This window comes from Pipistrellus kuhlii, unplaced genomic scaffold, assembly GCF_014108245.1.
Source record: "Pipistrellus kuhlii isolate mPipKuh1 unplaced genomic scaffold, mPipKuh1.p scaffold_m20_p_20, whole genome shotgun sequence".
NCBI classification, from domain to species: domain Eukaryota; kingdom Metazoa; phylum Chordata; class Mammalia; order Chiroptera; family Vespertilionidae; genus Pipistrellus; species Pipistrellus kuhlii.
The window spans coordinates 17,664,339-17,691,445 of NW_023425516.1; the positions used below are offsets into that span (position 1 = coordinate 17,664,339).

General features: G+C 53.3%; 1 protein-coding gene across 2 annotated transcripts in view; it reads left to right on the plus strand.

The window, feature by feature from the left end:
• MYO18B (myosin XVIIIB) overlaps positions 1-10,613 on the plus strand; it is a 157,240-nt gene extending 146,627 nt beyond the window's left edge. For both annotated transcript variants that reach the window (XM_036449438.2, XM_045585651.1), the window contains 2 exons: positions 6,275-7,544; positions 10,422-10,613. In XM_036449438.2, the coding sequence (XP_036305331.1) occupies positions 6,275-7,532 (1,258 nt within the window). In that variant the 3' untranslated portion in view covers positions 7,533-7,544; positions 10,422-10,613. The remainder of the gene's footprint in view (positions 1-6,274; positions 7,545-10,421) is intronic.
• Positions 10,614-27,107: the final 16,494 nt, after the last annotated feature.

The window sequence follows — 27,107 nt, forward strand, 5'->3', positions numbered from 1 at the left end:
GATTTGACACCCCCACCACCACCACCACCACCACCAGGCTCCCTGCTCTGCTTCCCTCCGTGTTGGCTCCTTTCTGAAGCAGGAAGATGGCGGCCAAGAGCTCCAAACTCATGTGGGCACCACCCTGGGTGGGCGGTGAAGGGGGCTTCTCCTTCTCCAGAGTCCCGAGCTGGACCCCCACTGGCCCAAAGTGAAGAGTGTATGTCCCTGATCTAGTCAGAACGGATAAAGGGAAGGAAGGGGCCTGTTACTTTAGGCTCACGTTGGGGTTCTCACCTAGCTCGGGGGGCTGGGTCTGTTCCCACCCAAACCACAGGAACATTGGGGGAGGAGGGGTCCCCCAAAGGGTGTCTTAGCTGGAGCGGGAGAATGATACTGGGTAAAGGGGCTCTGTTGTTTTGTGTTGTTTTGTTTTGTTTTGTTTTGTTTTGTGTGTGTGTGTGTGTGTGTTTTAAAGCAAAGCAAATGGTCTCTATCAGGGGAAGACTGAATGATGGGAGTAAACAAGATCACACAGACAAAAAATGAAGGGGGAGGGGGGAAGGAGGGGGGAAGGAGAAAGAGAAAGCAAACTTCCCATAGTGTTTGTGCTCCCACTTGGGAGCATTGGGAAGTCCTGGTAAAATCGTGTGTATCCCGGTCAGAGACGACATTTCTCCCTCCATTTCAGTGGCCCATCCATCAGCCCATAATCAGTGACGCTGTGGCTTCGATTTATTACCAGCCATGGCTCTCCACTGTTGCTGTTGGCCGTGTACCATCTCGCAACGCCAACGTGGAGATTATTGTATAAATTATTCTCACTCACATAATCATCGTGATTTTAATTACTGTGTAATCTTCGCTAATTACTGTTGTATGTATCATTCGCTTTGGTGCCGACGTAACGTAACTGCTTTTCCTTTGGCAAAAAAAAAAAAAAAAAAAAAATGGCATGACAACGTCTCCCTTTTTCTGGAGGGAAATTGCTTTTTGTAAACATTCCCAGCCCCATCCTCCTCACTTGTGGTTCTTTCGTTGAAAAGAAAGAGATTTAGACACCGCCACCACCCTCTTCTCGCCCCCCTGTTGTTTTTTTTATCTGCAAGAAGGCTGGCTTGAATTAATAAAGAGGTCTAAATTATAGAGCATTGTTGTAAAAATAAAGTTGCATTACTTTCAAGGAAAGGCAATTACTTCCACGGATGTGAAAGCCAAGGACGGGGTCACGTGAAGCCCGCTCCGATGATTAGATCAGACTTTTTTGTAATTAGTTCATTAATTATGTAAATATGAATGGATGGCACTTAGCATTAAAAACAGCTTGTTCTCAAAGTAGGTTAAGCATCCACGCTAATCTCATTCCAATAGTATTATTCACCGGTCTCCGCGCTCAGAACCCGAGCTGGAGATCATTTTAATTCATCCCGGACGTCCTTGGCCAAGGGGCCTCTCTGAACATGATTCCGTGTCTTCCTGGGACAAAGGGGTGGGGGGGTCCCTTTAGGGTTTCTCAGGATCGGGAAGACTAAAGGGAAAGATGTTAAGACTGAGGGTGTGGAAAACCAACCTTGGACGCCAGGCCAGAGCAAGGGAACGTGCGTCTCTGTCCAGGGCTCATCCTCGGAGCCCTCGGCCCTCGCCGGTGGCTGTCCATGGAGAGAGGGCCATTCCCTGCCCACAGCTCCGGGTCCCGGCGGGCAGATCTGTGGGGTGCCGAGGCTCACTAAGGTAGCTGCAAGTTTGCATAAAACCATTTGGATTCGTCACTAAAGCTCCAACACATCATTCCTGAATCAGTGGTTTACATTTTTGTTAAGTGAACTTATTATTGAAATATACATACTTCACATCCCTGTGATTTTCCATATCCATACGCCTTCATGAAATTTTCAAAAATGAGACAGACCTATGTATTTTCTACCCAAATCAGAACCACAGCTTTACCACTCCCGGAGTTCACTCTTGATTGTGACCTGGAAGTTGGTTTTGAGTCTATTTGAAGTCCAGAGAAGAGGCATGGGCTGGCTGGTAAGGAAGGGTGTTGTCTTGGCCAGCCAGATGAGGCCGATGGAGCCCTTAGTTCATTCTGTCCGCATTTCCACAACCCCTCATCGTCCCATCCCTCCAAGCCTTTCCCCCAGGGTGGGGAACCTTTTTCCTGCCCAGGGCCATTGGGTACTTATAACATCATTAACAGCAGGCCATACAAAATTATCAACTTATTTGGTCAAACGTTTCATTAACTCACCCCCAAGGCCTTGGCCCGGCCCGACCAAATGATTCTGCAGGTCTCATACGGCCCGAGGGCCAGACGTTCCCCACCCCTGCCTTACTCTTTCCATCCCATGAACTTTCTGCGCTGCTGATTCTTCTCCGTGGGTCAGCCAGTCTCCACGCCTACAGCGTGCCCTCCGGAGGGGAAGGGCCCATCTTCCTCTGAGCTCAGCCTAGCATTGTGTATAGTTAGACCACGGCGACGGGAGCCTCGGTTTTCTCACCTGTGCAATGGGACAAGGGTCGGTGGAGCAGAGTGGTGACGGGGCGTGGATCCCGGAGGTGGACTCCTTGGCTTAAATCCACTTTTCCCCATTTACCACACGACAGATCACTGACCTTTCTGAAACTCGTTTGTAGAATGGGACGATGACAACAGTATCTACGTTAGAGGATTGTTGGGATAAAACTGAGTAGATCTGGAAAGCCTAAAAGCACCACGTAAGGCAGCTGTTATCCTCCAAAATCATCTGGAACTTACCTGTGTGCTCTAGGGACTCCATAAATGCCTCCTTCCTCCAGGGCGTTGAGCACGGCTCTGGGCACCTTGTCAAGTGTAATTACAGACCATCCATCGCCGTGTTGGCCTCGGTTACAAGGCCTCAGGCCATCTTCTGAGGACATCTGGCTTCCCTTCCAGGCCTCGCCGGTCTTACATCAATACATTTTTAATTTCCTCTTTAATTTCAGGGTGCGTATGAGGAATGGGGGGTGACAGCACACCTCTGGGGATGATTCATGGTGTCATTAAAACCTCCAGGTTCCCTGTAGCTCCGCCGGCCCCGGCCCCGCCGGCCTCTCAGGCCTGGAAATTGTGTTTTTTCGCTGTGTCTGAGGCCAGCGAACCCAGCATCTGTCTGCTTGACTCGGATCTCGCTCTTTTGGTTCATCGTGTCTCAGTGGTCTGGGGGAGGTGCTCCCGTGTAGATGTGAGGTAGGCCGGTCCGGGTTTCTACTCAGCTGTCTACCTCGAGGGCCTGTGATGCCAGGGAAGGGAAAAGCATGAGCTTCCGGGTTCACACCCAGGCCCTGCCCCTTAGCAGCGTGACCTTGGGCTAATGGTTTCTCACCAGGGAGCCTCAGTTTGCTCATCTGCTAGATGGGTGAGGAGTCTGATCCTGAGGAGATGATATATATATAAAACATACGCCCACGGGTGCGCTTTTCACTTGTCACTGGGTATTCAAGGAGCGTGTCCCGGTGCGAGAGCCACAGGGACATGGGGCTCCGTCACAGGACAGACTGGCCAGGGCAGGGGCGTGGGCCAAACAGGGACACCTGTCTCAGCAGCTGGCTCGCTCAGGGCTGGACCGACTCCTTCATTCTCCGAGTCCTTTCCCCATTCTGCTCAGCGCAGGATCCCGCGTGAGAATCACTGATTCCCGGAGCTCTGCCCCTCGTATGGAAAACAGTTCCAGCAGGAGGGCTCCCCGCGGCTAGGCTGACGGGCAGGCGGCTCCTGGACTCTCTCCTTAGAGGATCGCAGTGGCCGCCTGGCATTTGTCCACCCCTGTCTCCCAGCGGCTCCGAGGGCCTGCTATTCATCGTCCCTCCCCGGGCCAAGGCTCTGGGAGGCAGGCGCGGTGACATCTTGATTATCCAGCAGCCATCCATCACGCAAGGCCGATGGAGGGGAGTGGGGGATGTGGGGGATGAGTCTGCCCAGGCCCCTGGCTGGGAACGGGAGAGTGTGTCTTCCAGCGCATCGTGCCCCCAAGCCATCAGGCCTGGACAGAGGGATGGGTGATTGCAGCCCTGAGGCTGCCAGGCAGGGCCCCAAATGGCTGTGCTAGGACATCGGGGGCATGCGCCTTATGAAAGCCGGAAATCAGATTCCTTCTCCTCCTCCTCATCCTGTGACTCCTCTTCCCTCCCTGTCCTGGCATCCACAGCCCGCACTGGGGCGGGAACCGGGGTGAGCAGATGGCAGAGTCCCAGGCAGCTCTGTGGCAGGAGCCGTCGACGCCGCCTGCGATGGATGAGACCGAGCACCCAAGACACATCCATCACCCCGCTCCCCTCGGAGGCCGAGGCAGGACGGAAATGACTTCTGTCAGCTCCGCGGCAGCCCACTGCCCAGGCAGCTCCGAGCTGTTTATTAAAAAGAGAAAGAGTGAGAAAGCCATCTTGCCGTGTGTTAGGGGAGCGATTGGAGGGCAGCGATGTTGACAGACACACTTTGGGGTGATCATAAAGGAGCCCTTCAGCTCCCTTCCCAGCCGTGTCCAGCTGTGACTGAGACGGAAGCTGACAGCCACCATGTGGGAGGCGGCAGCTGCTCCAGGAGGCACCTGCCCACCGTTCCCTCTCCATCCGTCCCTCTGGGAACCTCCGTGGAGGCTTCCATTGAGCCCAGCGGTGGGCCAGGCCCAGGGGATTCAGAGATCAGTAGCAGTAATAACGATCGCCATTAACTGTTAATCATGAAGAGCCATTCATTATCGCTTACTAATAATTCATTATTTGAGAGGCCATATTTGAGGGGCTAGGTGCCAGACCCTGCGCCCAGGGCTTTTCTGTCATCCCGCGGCTTCCCCGCCAGGTCACATGGTGACCCGTGCAGGAGGAGGTGGAAGGACTGCCCAGACAGCAAATGCAAACCCTGGCGGAGGGGCTCGGCCGTCCTCGGGGACTGGCATGGCTGCAGCCGGTGAACCAGAGGGCAGGTCCGGGCTGGGAGTAGGGAGCTTTGTCCCGCAGGAGGACTGAGGACGGTGAGGGGAGTGGCTGATGAAAGTGGCTCATCGACACCGTAACCTTGACCCTGCGTCTCCCCACCCCTTCTCCCCCCCTCCACACACACACACACACACACACACACACACACACACACACGGTAACCTTGACCCATGGACCTCCTCCTCTCCTTTCCCCTCCAGGCGGCACCTGCAGGGCATCGGCTGGGCTTCCTTCTCCGACTCCAAAGCCCTGTCCTCTGGGATCCTGGGGTGGCAATGGTGACAGCAGACTGTGCCGGGCAAGGGACCTTCCTCGCGGTCTCAGCCAGAATCCCAGCCACCGGTCTGTGTGGAGGGCTGGCTCCCGTGAGCAGCGAGAGCAGCAATGCGGAGGGCGGGCAGCGGCCGGGAACCTGCCTGCCCCTAGCTCCCAGCCTCCTCCAGTCCCCAGCCCCACCCCCGTCCATCCGCCCTGCCCAAACCCTGGCAGTGGGCACCCCTCTTGCTTTTTATAAACGACAGCTCTGCAGCTGGGCGGGGGTGGCGCTGTTTGTCTTAGAGGAAGGACCAGCAGGTTTTTGTTTATTAAAGGGATGGTTGGCGGACTGCGGTCTGCCTCCTTTCAGCAGCATCTTTCATCTTCTAGTCCAGCTCCTTCCTCCTTTCCGGAAGGAGAGTGAGGTGGGCTCGGCTGCTGCAAACCGACTCTGCAGGGAAGCCAGGCCTGGTGTCGTCCCAGAATAGAAGCCGTCCCAGAATAGAAGCCTTGTGCGGGTCCTGGTTCCATGTGGGCTTCACGCCAATCTCTCCCTTTCGGAGGGCCCTGTCTCCCTCCCCCTCACCTCCTCCCCGCCCCCAGGACCAATCAGGGTGTCCCAGAGCACCCCACGGAAGCGCACGTCTGGGTCACTGGCTCTCCCAAGCCCCTCTGGCGGGCCTGTCCTCCGGGCTTGTCCCCGAATAAACAGCCAGCCTCCCGCCGGTCTCCCCGGTCTCCCCGTGTCTCCCAGAAGCGGACGGCTTACTCCACAGCAGGCGCTGGGACGCCGCGGCCCGCCCTGTCAGACAGGACCTGCCTCGTAAATCTAAGTCACGCGTCCTGCCTGCGTGTTAATCTACTCGAACGCACTGAGCCGGGTTTAATTAGAGACAGAAATTGCATTTCAGAGAGCAGTGAGAAATCATTTACCTGGCTTGCATTTGCGCATTAAATCACGCGGTTCATTTGAGAATGCGGCGGGGATGGCATTTCCAAAGAAAAACAGCATTAGCGCCCGCGCTCAGCGGCTCCCGCGCCGCGGGCACAAGTGGCACCAACCGCGTCTCTCTCGTTGGCACAGGTCGCACGAGGAGGCCGGCGATGCCCAGAGCATGCGGCGGGTGTCGGCCCCGAGCGGAGCCCAGGATGCCCCCAGCAAGGCCGCGGCGGCGGACAAGCCCCTCTCGTCCCTCTCCCCGCTCTCCCCGCTCTCCCTCCGCCTCCGGCAGAAGTACTGCCACTTGGGGGATGGCGACGAGTGTGACGCCCAGAGGATGCCCCCGGGGAGCCCCGGAGCCCTGTCTTCCTCCCCGGCTCCTCGGAGGGCGGACACGTCCCCGGTGCCCAGGGAGACGCTGCCCAGCCCCTCGGCCGCCCTGTCGGAGTTCGTGGGAGGGCTCCGGAGGCAGCGGGCCCAGCGGGGCCCGGGCGCGGCGCTGGGCCTGGAGGACTGGCCCACCCTCCCCATCTACCAGACCACCGGGGCGTCCACACTGCGGAGGGCCCGGGCCGGCAGCGACGAGGGCCACCGCTCGCTCAGGTCCCCGCTGGAGACGGAGGACTGCGCCCCAGCCGCCGAGCCAGCCGCAGGCCTCCCGCGCTCCGCCAGCCTCAGATGCATCCCTTCCCAGGGCGGCGAGGGCGCCCCGCTGCTCCCCCCGGGGCGGAAGGCCCGGTTCAGCTCCTGCGAGTCCCTCTTGGAATCGGGGCCGGGCGTGGGGAGAACGCCGGGCTCCCCCTCCGCACCCAGGGACCCCCTCCTGTCGCCCACGCTGCGTCCCCGGAGGCGCTGTCTGGAGTCCTCCCCGGACGACGCGGGCTGCCCGGCCCTGGGCAAGGAGCCGCTGGTCTTCCAGAACCGCCAGTTCGCCCGCCTCCTGGGGGACCCCCCGGACAGCGACCCGTTCAGCTGGAAACTGCCGAGTCTCAACTACGAGCGCAGGGCCAAGGTGGACTTCGACGACTTCCTCCCGGCCATCCGGAAGCCCGAGACTCCGAGGGCCCCGGCCGGAGCCGCCAAAGATGGGCCAGGCGGCTCCCAGCCCCCCAGCGTCCACTTCGAGACGGAAGAGGCCGACCGGACCTTCCTCTCGGGGATAAAGACCATTTTGAAAAAGAGCCCGGAGCCCAAGGAGGACCCCGGCCGCCTCTCCGACTCGTCCTCCTCCTCCAGCTCCATCGTGTCCTTCAAAAGCGCCGACAGCATCAAGAGTCGGCCGAGGATCCCTCGGCCGAAGGGAGACGACGGAGAGCGACCGTCTCCCGGCAACAGAGAGCCGGGGACCGGGACGAAGGATGACGACGTGGCGAGCATCATGAAGAAGTACCTGCAGAAGTAGGAAGCGGCTCAGGTAAGTCTCTGCTGGGCTGCCTTAGGGGGGATAAGCCAAGATCATCACCAGGCCCCAGAGCCTAGAGCTGGGGTGGGGAACATCCGGTCCGCGGGCCACGTAAGGCCCGAGAAACCATTGGGTCTGGCCTTGCCGAGGTATGAGGGGTGAGCAATGAAAGGTTTGGCCACGAATAGCAGCTAATTAAAAAAAAAAAAAAAAAAAAAAAAAAATATATATATATATATATATATATATATGTGTGTGTGTGTGTGTGTGTGTGTGTGTGTGTGTATGTATATATATATATATGTGTGTATATATATATATATATATATATATATATATATATTATAGATTTTTTACAGAGAGTAAGAGAGAGGGATAGAGAGTTAGAAACATCGATGAGAGAGAATCAGCGATCAGCTGCCCCCTGCACACCCCCTACTGAGGATGTGCCCGCAACCAAGGTACATGCCCTTGACCGGAATCGAACCCGGGACCTTTCAGTCCACAGTCTGACGCTCTATCCATTGAGCCAAACCGGTTTCGGCTAGCAGGCTAATTTTTAAGTTGGTGATTTTGTTATGAATATCCAAATGGCGGACGAAAGGTTCCCCACCCCTGGCCCAGAGGAAATGTGTTGCTGCTGCTGCTGCTGCTGCTGCTTTTAATGCTGTGACTGATGTCTCTTGAGGATGAAGATTTGCAGACGGGTTGGCTCATCAGAAACCCGCCGCCAGGTGCCACCTGTGTCTTTGCTCTTTAAAGTGCAGACAGGTTGGAAAGCAAAAGGGCCCTAGGGGGCAAGGCCAGGGAAGGTGCTGGCTTTTCACGCCGCTTGCTCTGGCCTTTTAAAGCCCCTCCCCCCACCTCCCCCCACCCCACACCCCCGCCTTGCTTATTTCCAGTGCTCCATTCACCCCGCAGCGGGAGGCGCTGTGATGTCTCTCTGCCCCATCATGGTGGGGTCATGGTGGCAGGGGCAGGCCAGGGAGGGGGAGTCCTTGAGCATAGTGGAGTCCAGCTCCTGCATTAAGGTTCCGGAGAGAAACTGAGGCCCAAGGGGAGGGGAGAGGGGCCGGGGGAAGGGCCGCGTGCAACCGTCACAGAGCAGCAGAGCGGGAGGAGCGGTGCACATGCTCTCCTACCCCAGACCTGACCCTGGCACTCCTCTGCCGAAAGGCGAGAAGAGGCACTGACGGTGAGTAATGGCTTCCTTGTACTGAGCGTGTATATATACATCAGATGGTCACTTAGCACCCGCAGTAACCCCAGGAGGCGGCTGCTAGTATCTATTACCGCTTTACGGGCTGACAGACTGAGAATCAAAGAGGTTAAGCCACTCGCACCACATCGCGCAGGCGGAGCTGGGATTGGAAACGCCAGCATCACCACTTCCATCTGTAACGCCAGCCCGTACCCCAGGCATCTTCTCGGGGAGACCCAGCCACACTGATGGAGCTGGGTCTTTAAAGAGGCTGCCTCCATTGCCCTCAAAAAGGAGGTGGATGTGATCATCACATTTCAAAAGGGGTGTTGGGCCTGGCTGGTGTGGCTCAGTGGTTGAGTGTCGACCTGTGAAACAGAGGTCACAGTTCAATTTCCAGTCAGGGCACATGCCTCGGTTATGGGCTTGATCCCCAGTAGGGGGTTTGCAGGAGGCACCCGATCGGTGATTCTCTCTTATCGCTGATGTTTCTATCTCTCCCTTTCCCTTCCTCTCTAAAATTAATTTAAAAATACTTTTAAAATAAATTAAAAGGAGTGTTAGAACTCATGGATGCCAACCTCAACATTGAACAAATGAGGGAGACCTCAAATCAAGGTCCCCACCCCCATGGGTCTGCCATCAGCCCGGCCACCCTGACTCCCAGTTCAGGAATCTCCGCCCAGAGGCAGGGCCAGCCTGGCAGCTCCTGCAAGGGCCTGAGCATCCCACTTCCTGGCTGACACGCAGATCCCTTTATGGCAGGATGGGCGTCAGCGGAGGAGGAGTAAGATGCTCCCTCCGGATTCAGACAGACTATAACCCCACAGACCAATGATCGTCCGTGGCTGCATCAATCTCCCCTTATCAAACCCCAGCGCTCGCCGCCGCTCCAGGCTCAGGCTGCAGGCGGGCGCTCGGCCCCAGCCCCCCTCCCGCAGGCGTCCTGGACCTGAGGAGCCACGCACCCCCCGCCCTCCCTCCACTGCCGGAGACCTGCTGCTCTGCGAGGCACCGTCAGCCCATCAAAAAGCCATTGCCCCTTCCGCGGAGACCATCTCGGATGTCTCAGAGCAAATTAATTTGACTCTACATGGCCCTTCTCTCTGCTCTCAATTACCGAGGAGAGATCTGATACTCATTTACATCATGGTGCTCCCGGGCCGTTTCAAAGGCCACGTAAAGGGCACCCGTCCATAAGGGGAGCAGCCCAGGGCAGCCTCTGACGCGGAACATCTTGTCTCTGCCATTCCTCCTTAAACTCAAGCTCCCTTCCCCCTCAGACTGTCCCTCTGCCGGGACCTCCCGGCTGGAGCCTGGGACTAAGCAGGGCGGGCCCGTTCCCCAGGATGCGAGCACATTACGGGATTTGGAACCCAAACGAGCGTGGTTCTTCCCGTCCCCGGCCGTGGGACCTTGGGCGAGCCACGTGACCCTGCTGAGCGTCTGCGTCTCAGCTGGAAAACCGAGGTAATAATAATAATACCAGCCACGGAAAGTGACCCTGTGAGTCGCATGAGAATGCGCGGCGCCCTGTGGCTGCACTGAGTGTCAGTCAGGTCACCCCGCCCCGGGAAATGCGGGTTTGCACTTGTTACCCGTCCACGTGTCTTCATTCCGTTGGTGACATCTCTGCAGGATCGGTTCCCAGGCCCCGTTGATCAGCTCTGACCTACGTTTGTTTCCAGCCTCCTGAGATGCACTGCCCTCGAAGACTTCCGACTCCGCAGAGAGAGACCGGCCCCACCTCCCCCGGGGGCCCTCGGTCCCACTACAGCGAGCACGGCCGCCCCCAAAGAGGAGAGAGGGGTCCAGCGGAGGCCTCTCCCGCGGGGCACAGGGCTCCCAGAGTGCGTGGTCTGCACAGAATAAAGTGTTGGCTCCCTGGCATCTGTGTCTTCTCTCTGTTCTCTGACCCTGTTCCCCGGACTCTACAGGGTTGGTGAGCTGCGAGTGGGGGTAGAAGGACTCCGAGGAATGGAACGGACCCAGACTCTCTGTAGCTTTCGGTGACGTACTGCTACTTCTCTCCCTGTATGTCTCCCTGCAAGGGTCTTGCTCCTTCTCTTCATTTGTCTAGGTGCTGCACAAGTGTCCCCTCCTCCAGGAAGTCTTCCCGGATTGGTCAAACTGGAAATAACCTTTCCATTCTCCCTTAATTCCCATACTTGCCTCTATCATATTTCCCTTGTCTGTTTACTTTCCATACTGTGTGCATATGTGTGGGCAAGCATCTAAGAAATTTTGATGGATGGATGAAGGAACCAATGAAAAAATAATGAGCGTACACACACTGAATGCACGCGACACACTGACATATGTGCATGCCTCTGCATGTCTGCCCATATCAACATCCAAGCATGTGTGAGCATCTCCCAGTCCCCCATACACCTGACATACGGTACACAGCCCTACCACACACACAACAATACGCCCATGTACATAAACTACATTTGCATCGCACGTGAAGAAACAGATACCTGTTTCCTCAGACATCTTTGAAGAATTAGTAACAAGTTGGCTGTTTATTGATCACATACTATGTGCTAGCTATTATGCTAAGCATTCTATCGATATACATCTAGCCAGAACTTTAGAAAGGTCCTGAGAAATCATTATACTTATTCCTATTTCCCACTGGCACAGTCTCCATGCCCTGCCCATCCCAGCTCCCACCAGGGAGAGAGAAGCCCTGTTGGGATCACTGGTGGGTTAGTTTGCTAGGGCTGCCGAAACCAAGGGCCTCAAATGGGGTAACAGTCCTGGATGCTGATAGTCTTTCTTCCCCTGAATCTTTCTCCCTGCCTCTACCTGCAAAGCCTGAATTTAACTCTCTTCCCCCTTCCCCAAGCAACCGCTGTCCTGATTGGTGTCCCCCCGGAGGTGAGGTTTGCCTGTCTTAGAATTTCACACAAGATCACACAAAATATACTTCTCTGTGTGTGTGTGTGTGTGTGTGCAGACTTCTTTCACTCAGCAAAGCGCCTTTGAGGTTCTTCTGTTATCGGTGACTCAGTCGTTCCTGCCTTTTTCTCTGAGTAAAGAGTTCATTGTTCAGATGTCCCGCAGTCTCTTGTATCTGCTTTCCTGTTAGGTGACTATTTAGGCTGTTTCCTGCTGTTATAAAAAAAAGACCCGCTGTGAACATTTGCATCCGAAGCTTTTTATGGATGCTGTTTTCCTTTCTCGGGGATAAATACCTAGCTATGGATCGTGGGGTCAGAGGGCAAGTGTATGTTTAACTTCCTGAAAAGTTGCCAAGCTGTGTTCCAAAGCCATCGTGCCATTTTGCCTTCCCACCAGCAGCGTAGGAGGGTCCGGGGCCGCTCCGGTGAGTGGGTAGCGGGACCTCCTGGTGCTTTTAACCGGCATTCTCTAATGACTAACGATGCTGAGAACCTTTTCCTGTGCTTATTTGGCCATTTGCATCTATTCTTGTGTGAAGCGTCTGTCAAAGTTATTTTTATTGAATTCCTTGTCTTTCTGTTATCAAGTACGGATTGTTTATGTGTGCTGGATGCAAGCCCTCTGTCAGAGATGTGTGTTGCCAAGAGTTTTTCCAGCTGTGGCTTGCCTGTTTATTTTCTTACAGATACAGTTTGATGAGCAGGTGTTTTTATTTTTGCTGAAACTCAGTTTGTTGTGTTTCTCCCCCTCCCCTGCTTTGGGCATTCCTGTTTTTTAAACCCGTTTAAAGAAACCGTTGCCTTCCCTTTTTCTTCTAGTAGTTTTTGGTTTAGCTCTTACATTTACGACTGTATTCACTCATAATATACTAGGAATGTGCTAAGGGCTCAACAGGGAGTCTCTTATTTAATTCTCCTTAACTGTTATATGTATGATATTTTTATTGATTTCACAGAGGAAGGGAGAGGGAGAGAGAGAAAGAAATATCAATGATGAGAGAGAATTATTGATTGGCTGCCTCCTGCATGCTACCTACTGGGAATTGAACCCACAACCCAGGCATGTGCCCTGACCGGGAATCGAACCGTGACCTTTTGGTTCATAGGTCGACACTCAACCACTCAGCCATGGCAGCTAAGCTCCTTAATTTTGTTTGGAAGTAGGAACAAACACTGTCTCCATTTTCATTTAGGTCTTTTATGGCGTTTTTCTCGTTTATTCACTTGTTTGTTTCACAAATACTTGTCTAAGATGCTCCTTGGACCTGCCCTCCCCACCCCCTAATCCCCATGTTTGCATTTGACCTGCATGTTGAAAACTCAGCCCCCACCCAGAGATAATCCAGGGGACAAGGGAGATGGTGACGATGGCCAGGAAGGATGTCACAGAGGAATTGCTTGGGGGAAGCCGAGTGAGATGCAGATATTCAAGCATAAGGAGAAAGACAAGGAGGGAGCGGGAACACCTGGGCGAAGGCCCAAGGCTGGCCTCCTCCCGCTGGGATGCTTGAGCAGGAAGAGCTGTAGACCACAATGCAGACCAGACAGCTGTTAAAGGGTGGAGGAGACGGGATCGGGCCGGGAGCCTCAGATCTCCAGCCATGGCTGATAAAGCCCAGCCAATCCAAAAGGGGGCTCCGGAGCGCAGCGTTCCCTCTGCAGGAGCCTGGCCGTGGGCAGAGGCGCCCGCCTCCGGTACGGTACCCTGCTGGGTTAGGGCGTCACCTGGGGGTTGCCCTCCGAGCACGCGGCCTTGGTTTGAAAGCTGAGGGAGATCCTGAAGGCGCCACGGGTCTCGCTTAGACAGCCTCTCCTCTCGGCGCTAAAGAGGCGCCCTCTGGTCACACTGTACCTCGCTCCCTGTGTGTTTCCTTCCTGGCCCGGGTCACAGCTGTGCTCCAGTCACTGTCTGCCTGTGTGCTGGCTGTGTCACCCCCGAGGCAGGACAGTCCACGAAGACATGAGATCTTTCTTGGCACAAGGCAGAAACTCAAAATGTAACTGTTAGGAGGACCCCCGGAAAGATTTGGGGCACCGTCTGAAAAGCCGCCTACACTCTAGGCCAGTGGTCGGCAAACTCATTCGTCCGCAGAGCCAAATATCAACAGGACAACGACTGAAATTTCTTTGGAGAGCCACACTTTTTTCAACTTAAACTTCTTCTAATGCCACTTCTTCAAAATAGACTCACCCAGGCCGTGGTATTTTGTGGAAGAGCCACATGTGGCTCGCGAGCAGCGATTTGCTCTAGGCCCGTGAGGTAGACATCTAGTGGATCCCAGATTATAAAGGGGGTGCGCTCTGCTGAACAGCCCCCTCCAAAGCCGCAGGTCTCATGCGCCATTTATCTAGGCAGCAGAGGCGCAGTAAATTCATTCATCAGGAGATAATGGGTGTGAATGCATCTCGTAAACTTTAAGAGGCTTGGCAAATCAGAAGCGATGGCTGTTTTGCAAGCATTGCACGCTCCTGGCCAAACATAATCAGGGTTCCATGAAGGCAGAGCCGTGACCATCTTGTCCATCGCTGAATCCCCAGGCCAGTGGGGCAGCCACGGAGGCAGACGGGTGGGGTGAACCGATGATCGGATGCAGAAACGGATAACCACAAGGCTGGGATCCCAGAGGCTTGGGGGGGTGCTCTGACCACACCTCTAGGAGCCCGGGGCACGTCACATCACTTGTCTTAGCTTTTGTTTCCTCATCTGTCACCTATCACGTAGCATCTGCCTCTTGAAGCTGCCCTGAGTTGTCAGTGGGAAATGCCTGGTAAGGGCTAGACCCAGTGACAGGCATACAACAAGCGCAAAATAACGGCAAGCCCCCTTGGGCATTGCAAAGCCAAGATCCGGGTGAAATCCAGATGTCTCTCAATTTGAGATGTGTTTATGTCCCCATGACCCCACCCTATGTTACAAATACCTGAAGTCAGAAATGCATTTAACACACCTATTCGACATGTGGACCCCAGCTTAGCCCAGCCTACGGTCAGCGTGCGGAGAGCACCGACGTGAGCCCACAGCCAGGCAAAAGCATCTAACGCAAAGCCCGCTTTAAAATAAACAGTTAAGCATCTCATGCAATTTATTCCGCGTCTCCCTTTCGCACCATCGTCAAGTCAAAAACCCGTAAGTCGAACAATCGTAAGTCTTGGATGGGAGTTTCTAAATTTAAAGTGCAGCTGGGCTTGCAATGCAATTCTGAGCCGATGCTCAAATTGATTTCAATTCTTATAAGAAATGGCCTCGGAAAAACCACTCTGTTTATCTCTGGTGGGAAATCAGATGATAAAACAAATGAACGAGCGTAAGCAGCGCCCATCGGGCGGTGGCGGAGGGAATTGGCAGGCTGGCACCAAATGCACACGCCTCCGGCACAACCACAGCATAAATACCGGCTGGCAGCGGGGGCCCGGGGGCGTTTACCTGGGGCTGGAGACGGGCTCACAGGTGCACCTGAGGGGTCCTACTATCCACCGCGAGGAGGCGGGGCAGGCCCCCCCGGGCCCAGTCAGAACCCGGGTGTGCATAAGATCTCACTTAATTCTCACAATCAAGCAAGATCTCAATATAGGCAGTCCTCAGGTTATGCTGGACTCGATGTATGTCATTTCGTGGTTACGTCATCATCTCCCATTTATAAATTATATATATATAAAAGTTCCGCCGAGACCAGTTTGGCTCAATGGATAGAGTGTCGGCTTGGGGACTGAAGGGTCCCGGGTTTGATTCTGGTCAAGGGCATGTACCTTGGTTGCGGGCATATCCCCAATAGGGGGTGTGCAAGAGGCAGCTGATCGATGATTCTCTCTCATCGATGTTTCTAACTCTCTATCTCTCTCCCTTCCTCTCTGTACAAAATCAATAAAATATATATATATTTTTAAAAAGTTCCTTCATTTCAACATATGGACATATGTGCTTTATGTTTTTTATTTTTACTACAAGTAAAGCTCAAGAATTGTCATCTTTCTTTTAATTGTTTTTTTTCTGTTTCACTTTATTACTGCTGTGTATGTGCTCCTTGTGAGTGAGTGACATAGGTGCTTATGTAGGTGGGTTCTGACTCACGGCGAAAATCGTGTTACGTCGCCGTAGGAACAGATCTCCAACATGACCCAAGGACCTGCTGTAATTGTTCCTACGTCGCAGTGAGAAAGCAGAGGTCTGAGAGGTGAAATGCTGTGCAGAGTCCCAAAGCTCATGGGCTTTGGTGCTGGGTCTATCTCCAGTGAGTGCAATTTTCTTTTCTTTTTAAAATATATTTTTATTGATTTCAGAAGAAGGGAGAGGGAGCGATAAAAACATCAACAATGAGAATCGTTGATCGGCTTCCTCTTGCACGCCCCCTACTGGGGATGGATCCTGCAGCCCAGACATGTGCCCTTTCCGGGCATCGAACCGTGACCTCCCGGTTCATAGGTCAATGCTCAGCCCCTGAGCCACACCGGCCGGGCTGCAGTCTTCTTCCTAAAAAGAAAAAGGTCTGTTATAAAGTAAGACCTGCCTGTGGAAAACACAAGAACAAAAACAAAACAAGACAAAACAAAACCAAACCCACAATGCAAGGCTTCCTTCCTACCTCTTCCTCGATCTCATTCCCCCTAGGGGTAAATGCCCCCAAGGATTTATTTTTAACCTTCCCTGAGATATTGTTTGGACACAGACAAGCATAAAGTGTGAAACACACACCTTTTACTTATCTATGCTTTTATATTTTATTGATTTTTTTACACCTTTTATATAAATCCATTTTTAATAACACAAATGCTCTTTGCTCTTGTACTTAAAGATCCATCTTCGAGATATCCCTGTATCGGTACAAAAGAGCACACAGGATATGCCCCTCATGCCTGAGCCTATTCTATCATAATTTTTCAGCCGTCCTCCTCGGTGAGCATTTATTCTTTCCATTGTTTTTTTCTTCTTCTTCTTCTACATTGTTGTGATGAATAGCCTTGCTTATATCTCTGGATATATGCTTGAGGTCGTTCATAGGATAAATTCCTTAAAGGTTGAGTGCATTTTTGTGTGTATTTTCGTAGATATTACTAAACTCAGAACTGGTGTGGTTTTCCACCATTTCAGAGTCCTCCCTCCCTCCTGCCCCCCCCCCCATTTGTGTTAATGCAAGGGGTGGCTTCATTCGCACAAGGTGCCTTTCAGCCCCTCTGGAGTGAACCCCAAATTCATGGTCACCCCACATCTTCCTGGAGAGCTGCAGCGTGTCCCAGAGGGAGCTGGGGGCGGGGTGGGGGTGGGGGTGGAGAGGGAGAGCAACACAGCTCAGAAGGACTGATAAAGGAGACCGGAGCTGGCCGGCGCCTGTGGGTGCAGCGGCCTGGAGGCGAGGAAGCTGCTGCTGCTCAGAGAGGGCACAGAGGCGCAGAGAGAGGAGATCACAGAATGCGGCCGGGCCTCGCTCCTGAGGGATCTGGATGTCAGGCGGAGGGATCTGGTTGTCAGGCGGGGGGATCTGGTTAGGTGATCAGGAGACAGACTCCACTCCAGAAGCTCTCGCTTCTGATCCGTGACCTCAGTGGAAGGCTGAGAGGTGAGCCCAGCATCCTTTCTTTTTAGAACGCCAAGTTCATTCAGGGATGGGACAGACGGATGCTCTTAGTTACAGAGTACCACCACGCAGCCTCACAACCTCCCTTGCTCCTTGGAGAGACTCTTACATCCCTGAGTGTGTGTGTGTGTGTGTATGTTGTTGTTGGCAGATGGGTTTTGTTTTGTTTTGTTTTTTTCTGTGTGTTTTTTTGTTTTGTTTTGTTTTGTAACCTCATGATCTCATTATATTCTGTTTACCAGTGCTGGGGAGAGCCATGTCCTGGTGTAGGTTGGGGTCTTTGTGACCTAGATCTTTAAAGAGAAACGTGCCACCTCTGATCCTCTGAGAGTCCGGTTGCTAAGGAGACCATTGTCCTATTAGCTCCGTAAACACGGGGATGCTTGATGATGCCCGTGAGAGGAGAGGAAGGAAGCCCTCTCCCTTCAGACGAGGAGGAGGAGAGACATCCTGGGGCCTGGGGTTGACGAAGCAGATCAAACCACTCTGCGACTCTTTATCTTCCTGTCGGTCTCGGGGCTGGGAAGGAGGCAGGGGAGAGGGGGAAGCTCCGTAGGCATTTTTCCCAATGGTTACCTCTGGGAGCCCGGTGCTTCCACAGGAGAGCAAGGCATTAAAAACACACACACAGGAGGAAATGAAGAAAAGCAAAACCAGGAGAGTCCATTTAGAAGCAGCACACGCCTCTGTGTAGCTGGGTTAGGCTCCCGGTGAGGCGAGGGCTTGGCTGGCAGGCAGGCCAGCTTGGAAACGCAGACAGCAGCCCACACCCCCGGAGGACCTGATGCCGGGCCTGAGATGAGCTCCCTCTGTCTGCTTGGGAAAAGCGAAGAGAGGGCATCCATCTATTTTCCGATGGATGGCGGCACTGCATGGATAAAATCGCCACTGTATGTCTCTCCTGCATGAAGAATTTATCAGAGGAGAATGAAGAGGGACTGACCAGGTGCATAAACAGGACTACAAGTGGAGGAATTTTCAGTTCTCTGCGCATCCAAGTCTGGAAACACCCACTCATGGTCGGTCGAGGTTCTGAGTTCTGAGGTCAGTCTCTGCGGAGCTGACATGGAAGAAGGGGACTCAGTTTCCCCACCAGCTGTGGTTCATGGGATCATAGACCCTTGGGCTGCAGATGCTGACCCGAGCCACAATGAAGAGACTACCCAGCAACTTCCGTTTTCAGAGGAAAGGGCGGGCGCCAGAACGGGTCCATCACCTGCTCAAGGTCAGAGGCCACAGCTAGAAGCCACGCACCCTCCCTCCCAGCCTCATCTACCTCTCACGCCAGGAGGGCTGTTGGCTTATGCGACGGGTTGGAGAGTCTTCATTGAATTTACCCAAGGTCACGGCATCACGTGATCTGCCCTCCATTTACGCCACAACAGCGCTGAGCTGATGAGTCCATTCCTGCCTCGTTTTTCCTCCATTTCCCCCGCCCTCACGGCACTCAGCATCTCTCCTACCAACAGCCTGGGCTCCTCCTCAGCCCTCCCCTCCTCCCTGCAACCCCTGCTCCGGCCAACCCCTGCCCAGGGGGACAGGGTGACGGACAGGCAGGGGGCGGGGAGGCGGACCGCTCCCCAGGAGGACTGCGATCCTCGGTGGCCTTTCAGTGACACAAAGAGATCGGAGCAGAATGGCTTTGCAAACAGCATCAATAGAAAGCCACGGTGCCCGAGTGCTCCCAGGCCCGTAATGAGGGCGCTTGCCTTTCCCAACACTTTAAGTCGGTAATTGGCCCAACAGGGGACATGCCTTGTACATTGAGTCACAGAATGGCACAGAAAAATCCCAGGATGTCTCACCTCCCGTCTGGAGGGCCGCCGTGTGCCCCGCCGAGGCATGTTCCTGGCATTCGGAGGCACGCAGCCCTCCCACATCTCAGGGCTCTTTGATGCGCGGCCCCCACCCGTTGCATTTTGGAAAGATGCAGCCGGCAAACCAAACTGCTCCGGTCACCCGGAAAAGGAGGTCTGCCCACAGAACAGCCATGGACCTATATCCCTAATGATCACTGTGTTCAGGAGAGGGCTTGAAAAGTGACGGGCCCATCTCACCTACAACAATAATACTGTCAATAACAGCATGACTCTTTGGAAGGGATTACTAAGCAAAAGGAAACAACAAAACAACAAAAAACAACAATAGCCTCAGACGCAGCAACAGTAAGGGGATTGCCCAAGGGAAGGGGGTGGGGCAGGTAGAAGAGGGTGAAGGGGGATCAGTGGTGACAGAAGGAGACTTGGCTTGGGGTGGTGAGCACGCAATATATCAAACAGATGAAGTGTTAGAGAATTGAATGCCTGGAACCTATATAATTTTATTAACCCATGTCGCCCCAGTAAATTCAATAAAAATTTAGAAATATATCTGTATGACTTGTTGGATGTCTCCTGGGTCCCAGCCAAGGGATTTACAAAACTTCTCCCCTTTAATCATCCATAGACTGTCATTTCAAGGCTTAGGAAACTGAGGTACAGAGTTCTGTAACTTGCCCAGCTCGGCTCCCAGCTTGGGTTGGTCTGACCATTGAGCCACTCTTCACCACTGCACGCTGCAGTATTTTTGAAATATTGGCAGTCATTTGAGGAATGTCCACCAGTTCTTTCACAAGCTGTTGCTGCTCCACATTCAGCAGTTAGTCCCCAAGGCCCAGCCCCTCGGCTGGTGTTCTGGTCTACCCACTTCAGGCTCCCTGAAGAGAGAAGGCTCCATAGAAGCAAGGAGTTGATTAAGGACCAGGCAGATGGAGCAGGGCCAGAGCACGGTGTAGTCTCCATCACTCTTCATTTGAACGCCGTCTCTCTCATCACAGCCTCAGCGTCCTGGGCATTGGCCATATGCAGACCGCCTGGGTGAGGGCTTAGGGGCATGGTCACCCAGCCCCGTGCTTCCCCTGGGATCATGTTTGTGCTAAATGTCTTCATTCCCTGCTGCTACGCTGTTCCAATGGCAACAATCGCTGGTTCCAGCCCTGGAGTAATTTACTGCGTGCAACTAGAAAACAACATATGTTGACTTGAATGATATTCAGATTTATAAACAAGAGACTCCAAGGCCTTCCAGCTGAGTGGCAGCGTTAATTCAAAAATTACTCACGTGGAATGGCAGAAGTGCCGAGAATACAGGTGTAAACAAGTGGCAGGAACAAGAGGAGCCCGATGCGTGGCGAGAACAATGAAAATCCCACCTTACAGGCTCAACGCCACTCAGCAGTGGGGAAGGAGCCTCCGCAGATAATCTTCTGTAACAAACGCCCCTGAGCGGGCAAGGGGGACCCGTCTGGTCCTGCAGAGGAGATCATGGAGGTGGCCAAACACAGGAAGTGACTTGCCCAAGGAGGGGGACACCAGGGCTTGAATGAGGGATGCCTGGCTCTGGCCCAGTTCTCTTTGCACACCACCTCACAAGGCTATGTTGGCTGGTTCCCATCTGTGGTCCACCTGGGACTCTATTTCCCATTTTTCCAGCCCATGGATACATTGAGTCTGCCCTTCATTCCCACCCCCAGCTCTAAAGTTTACCCCCCCCCCGCAAAAAAAAAGTGTTCTACCATGAGGCTCTCCAGTTACCACCTGTGAAAACTGATTGTAGATTCAAACTCAGACCATCGAGGGTCAGAAAATAGTGTGATGATGACTTAGGCCCTCTCTTCTCCTCCCCCGTCATTCATTTCTTGATTTTGTAGCTTTGGACCTGTTACGGCACCTGGTCAAATCAAAAGTACTTTTTCAGAGGAGAGTAAAGCATTTCAAAGATAATCCTTGAAAACATAGTGGGCATAAGTAAATTGTGTCACTCTTAATAGACCCAACCAACTTCATTAAGATGAGCTAACAGCCCCTAATAAGGACAGCAGCCCTCAATTAAAATGTTAATTATCCTTACCTGATAGGGTGGGCATGTGTGGCACATGTCTGTCCAGTCTTCATTGCCACGCAGCATCCTGATGTTCCATCTTCTTCCCTATTCTCGGGTCATGGAATCTAATGGGACTGGGGCACCTCCCTCTTTCCCCCTTCCACCCAGGTTCTACGTGTGTCACATGACCCAGATATAGCCAATCAGGGCATTTTATCCTCTTGGCCACAGGGATTGGTTTAGGGATAAGCGATGGCTTAAGTTGGTCCAATGAGAGTCAGCCCTGGGACTTTGGCTGAACTCTTGGGACTCCTGAAGGCCCCTGTGGTCCCCATTGTACCCTATGGCACCTATCTAGGGATGGAGTCAACACTTTGCCTTCAGAAAAGTAGGACTGAGAAAAAAAGAATGTGGGTAGCCAAACAAACCAAGAATTGCTGTCAAATTGCGGCAAACGCCCAGCCACAGCTACGCCTAAAGCTCGTGCACCTTTCTATATGGCCACCAATGCATCTTGGTTTGTTTAAAGTATTTTGAATTGAGTTTCTGTCATTGGCAACCAAAAGAGGCCTGATGAATATATCTAAGACCAGTCACATCTAGCCCAGCGCTAAGTCATGACAGGTGGTCAATAGTAAGTAAATATTGTTACTAACGGTCTAGCGGACAGCTACTGGGACCTTTCCTAGGCCAAGCGCATTGAGTTACATGAAGTGCTGGGGCAGCCATGACCTACTTGAAGACTTGGATTCCAGTCCTGGATTCATCCCTTGAATGTGATCTTGGCTAAGTCACTGGATCACCTCTGCTGCTTTCAGCCCTGAAGACCGAAGAGACCAGTGTCCAGAGGCCCCGGAGGGGCAGCGGGAGGAGTTTGGAGAGAAAGAGCAGCAGGCGAGTGGAGCCAGGGACACAGGAAGCAGGGAGAGGCAGCAACCAATGTCCCAGGTCACGAGGAGCTCAGAAAGACCGCATCATTGTGTCCTGGGTGCAAAGGGCATCGCAGCCTCTTCCCAGAGGCATGGGAAGGACAGGCGAGCAGGTGTCCGGCCTCCGGGCCTGGCTAAGCCAGCGAGTAGAGGCAGGGGACTCTGCCCGCTGTCTGCTCATCTCTTCCCGACAACAGGCCCTTTGTTGGCAGGGCATTTGGAGGCATCCGTGGAGGACATTTAGAAGAAAAAAAAATGAGAAACAGGACACCCAGCCACACACAAAAGACTCTTTGCAGCCAGGGGTGTGTACACCTGGTGGGCAGAGGAAGAAAACCTCGCATTCAGGTGAGGGGACACTGCCAAGCGATGCACCCAAGTAAGATGAGACTGTTATTGTCTTATCGGCACCTGGGGAAGCGGGATCCCAAAGATCCTTCCGGAACCTCTCCTCGGCCCGGGGCCTGGAGCCCTGGCTCTGTGAGGGGCGGGGCGCCTCCTGCCCTCGCACACAGCCAGACAGAGGAGCCTCCAGGTGCCGGCGCTGCATTGTGGAGGCTGGGAGCCCGGCTGCACGGCAGGGCTGTGGTGGCATCTGATGAGTCTCTCTGGTCCGCATCCATCAAGGGCAGTGAGACAGGTGGCAGGATGGGTCTCGGGGCACTGTGGGCTGAGCGCCGAGGGTTACCGATGAAGATGCAGCCTAAAGGCCTGTGTTCAAGCAGAGCTTTGTCACTTTCTAGCTGTGCATCTTTGGGCAATTGACTTAGCCTCTCTGATCCTCAGTTTTATTGTCCCTAAAATGAGAATGACAATTATACCTCCTGCCTAAAAGAAGAGGGGGGGGATTAAAAGTTAAATGAGATAGTTCTTTTTCTGCCATATATTCAATAGTTTGGGCTCCAAAAGCGATGGTTATGATTTTTCATCCTTCAGTTTTCAGATTAGATGCTCATCGCCTGGTATAGCTTCTCTGATTCTTCCCTACACACACATGCACACACGTGCACTCCTACACACATGTGTACACACACATGCAACATGCATGCACACATGTGCACTTACAGTCCTTCCCATGTCACCTCAAGGAGCCTGTACGTTCTCCATCTCTGCCCCCAGCATTTATCTCCAGATGAAGCAATTGCCTGCTTCTCTTACTCATCATCTCTAGGCAGATGGAAACTCCAGCTTGTTCATCCCCAGCCCCTAAGACTGAGCTCAGAATAGGTGCATTGGACCCATCCGGACAATTTCTATTCCTCCCTTTGATGTTTGGGTAGAAAGACCAAGGTCACAGCAGGCCCCGAGGACTGGACTCCGGGAGAGGAAAGCATTTGCCTAAAGTCACTCAGCTTGTCGATGGCAAAGGCACGACCGACCCAGTTCTCCCCAGTCTCGTCAGGGCCGTTCTGGGCTCCTCCGGAAGCCGGACAAAGAAAGCCCAGCTCCCACTGTGGTTGGAGTCTCAGCATTGCCGTCCTCTCTCTAACTTCCAAAGGGAGTAAGAGAAGCTTACCCCTTCCCCCCGAATTCTCCCAGCAAGCATTTCACTTCCTGAGAGACAATGGGCTGGGTGTCCTTTTCAGTAAAGCACCCATGGTCTCCCCCAATCTCAGTCACTGGCGACTGCTTTTAAAGAGAGTGATCAGGGGGAGGATGGGGGCGGGATCCGGGCAAACCCTCAGGCTCAGCTTTCCCCAAACAAAATGCCGGGCCTCCGCTGTGGTTCCTGCTGTGAATCGTGTCTTTCAGGCAGCCCAGCCCTGGTCTGGACCGTCCACGCTGATGCCCTTGGGAGCATTCTGGCCCTGTCCGGAGCGAGCATGCTCATTCTGTTCAGTTCCATGGCTCCTCGGGAGTCGCTGGGGAGTTCTGAAAGGGTGACCTCCCTTTTAGCCAGAGATGATGGTGGTACTGAGACCAGCGGGGTGGACGTGGGGATCAATGCTGATCACCTCTTCACCTGGAGGGAACCGAGGCCCGGAGCAGCTGGCACGAGATCGCCCCGCGAGTGAGGGCAGAGCCCGCGGAGGTCTGTCCACTCTCCTCCTGCTGGCTATTTCCGATCCCCGCTGGCTGATGAAGCCGTCATGACCGCAATAGACTTGGAAGAGCCGCACACACGAATAGCAGAGTGCCCACTTAGCGATTTGGGCAGAGTGCCCATTTAGGCTTCCTCGCGAGGCCTCCTTGGCAGCCGTGGTAAGAGACTTGGAGGACGTAAGATGAATTTGTTAGCTGAGGCTTGTTGAGCATTGCCTAAATACCAGAAACTTTCCCAAGAGCTTTACAGTCCTGGCCTCACTCAGCCTTCCTGTGACCCAAGGAGGCGTCAGCCTCCTGTTACCGGTGGACAGACTGAAGATGACAGAGGTGACGAGGCTTGCCCAAGGTCACGGGGTCAAGGGTGAGTGACTTACAAATAGAGAATTTCTAAATTGTTTGTGATCAGAGCTGAACACGGGAGCTATCCTCTCATGGGATGATTGACCTTGTCGAAGTGCTTACCTCGTTCCCTCTACGATTGCACTTGGGTCCTCTATGATAGCCCATGGGAAGCCAATGTAGGATGGATGCTGAAGCCGGGAGGAGAGAAAGGTCTGGTTCAGGTAACAGACCAAGTTGGTGTCATGTCCATGTGTCCAGCCTCCAGCTCAGGTCTCTTCTCCACTGGACAACCAGGAACATCCCAATAGGGTCCTGGTGGCCAGAATTGGGCCAAAAGCTGAGGATTGGGAGGAGCTGCAGCGGAGAGGAATCACACCACTTATGCCGCTCATGTGTGCATCCTCCTCCGTTGCACAGAGAGGACAGCGAGGGAGGAGTCTTGGATGCAGTAGAGAGGTGGCGAGGGCACCCATGGGCCTTGCTGTGGTTCTCACACCGTGTTGCCATTGGGGCTTCTTTTTGGTCCTCATTTCGTGGCCTAGACATCCCAACAAGCAGGATTCTTGGAGTTGAAATCTCAAAGCAGTGAGCTTGCCAACACGTTCTGTAATTCTCACCCCCTTCTCTCTTCGCATCTCCTCCCCAACCCCCCCCCCTCATACACACACACATAAACACACACACACACACACACACACACACACACACACACAGACCTGTTTTCTGAATAATGAGAGGCACAGTACCCTCTGCAGCCTCCATCTCACAGCTATTTCTTGTGGAAATGAGTTTTGACCTTAATTAACTGTTCAGGAACTGGGCACCGCTACCCACTGTGATTAGAGCAAAGAATTAGCCCCGAAGATAAACAATGCGTGCAGAGGTGGGAGGGGTGACTGACAGAATTATAGAGTAAGGGAGCTCATCTTCCCCTGCCCCCCACTTCCCGACAAAGATGCTATTCAATTCATTGCAAGACTGATGACGTCATGGAAGATGAACATTGGGGGACTTACCCCTCTCCTGAGAAGTTCAATTATTTCAGAATCTCAGTCCCTGTCCAAGGTGCTGACTGAGCTCTTGTAGTGCTCAAAGAGTTGGCCGTTTCTAAGAACTTCATGTTGGTTCTAGGTAGGGCCTGAGACAATGTCTCGGTCTGAGAGTGAGTGTCAGAGGTCATGATGAGAAACCCGTTTAAAACATGGATTCGGATTGACACATCTTTTATTGGTTCTGGTGACACTGGCCTCAACCCCTCAGATCTGTCTAATCTGTCTGTGGCAGGAAATGCGTGCGCTGCCTACTCCACAGAGACATTTAAGGTTCCATATTATTAAGTGTTTTTTCAGAGTCTGGTTTTGTGCCCTGAAAATGTGGTGGTGGCGATGATGATGATGATGATGATCATTATCATGATCGTATTAAGCTTTCAATAAGACTGAAGATTGTATACCTGGCATTGTTCTAATTACTTTACATGTATGAGTTTATTTAATTGTCCTAAAATTACCTCATATTATTAGATTTTATTATGCTCATTTTGTAGATGAGAGGAATACACAAACAGCATTTAAGTTATTTTCCCCAGCTCATAAAATGAATGCAGTACGAGCTAAACACGTGGAAGATAAGTATTACTGTGTGGGAAAGAGCAGGTGTACATGTGGATTGTGAACTCCCTTGGGTGTCCAGCACTTCCCAGACGGGGTTCCCTGACTCTCCTTCCTTCAGAAAAGAAGTTCCCTGCCTAACCCCCAGATCCAACCTCCCTATTACCCCCAGGAGATTGTTCCAGAACTGTGGCTCCATCCTATTACCGTCATCATTGGGGCTTCAAGGCAGGACAGTAATAGGATGGAACCACAGTTGCCCATCGGACCTCATCCAAACACCTCAGCAGAAACACCAGTGCTCAGCAGCTGCAGTCCAAACACAGAACAAACAAAGGGGAGGGAGAGCAGGGCCGTCAGGCGGGTTCCAGATTCGAACCTGTCTCTGCACTTGCCACTCCGCCCTTCTCTTCTCGGAGCCTCGGTTCCCTCCTCCGTCAGACTAAGAGGATCCTGTTCTCCATGGCGGTGAGATCTCCACAGACGTTAAATGAGAAACCACAGAAAAACCCATCAGCAGAAGAGCGGCCGCGGTGGAATACTATGCAGCCGGGAAAGTGAATTTGCAACAGCGGCGCGCAGGAAGGTCGCCGACTCTCAGGAGGTTCGTCTCGAGCCAGAGCAACACATCCCGTGAGAATGGAGAGCATCTGAGACCAGATGTGTCAAGTTCAAAGACAAGCGGAACAAAAATGTTCTCTTGGAGAGACCAACTGGCATGGCCATTGAGAACTGGAGCTCCAACAGATGTTGGGTCAGGAAGCGGGCATCCCCCTTCTCCTCGCCGAGCGACCCCCGTGAGCTGCCCCACCTCTCTGTGCCTCAGTTTCCTCACCTGCCGAATGTCAACGACAGCAGGCCCCTCCCTCCGAGGGTTGTCGTGCCGATTGAGAGGATGAATACGTGTGTCGAGTGCTCGGGAGAGCGCCTGGCACGGAGCAGACACTCTGTAAATATTAGCTCCTGTTATTCCTTCTGCCTCTGCCGCTGCTATTACCGCCGTCATTATTACCATTATTTATGAACCTTTACCTGACGGCGGAGCGAGAAAGAAAAGCGAGGAGATGATTAAAACAAAACCCGGAGTCGCGGTTTCTTTCGGGAGCACCT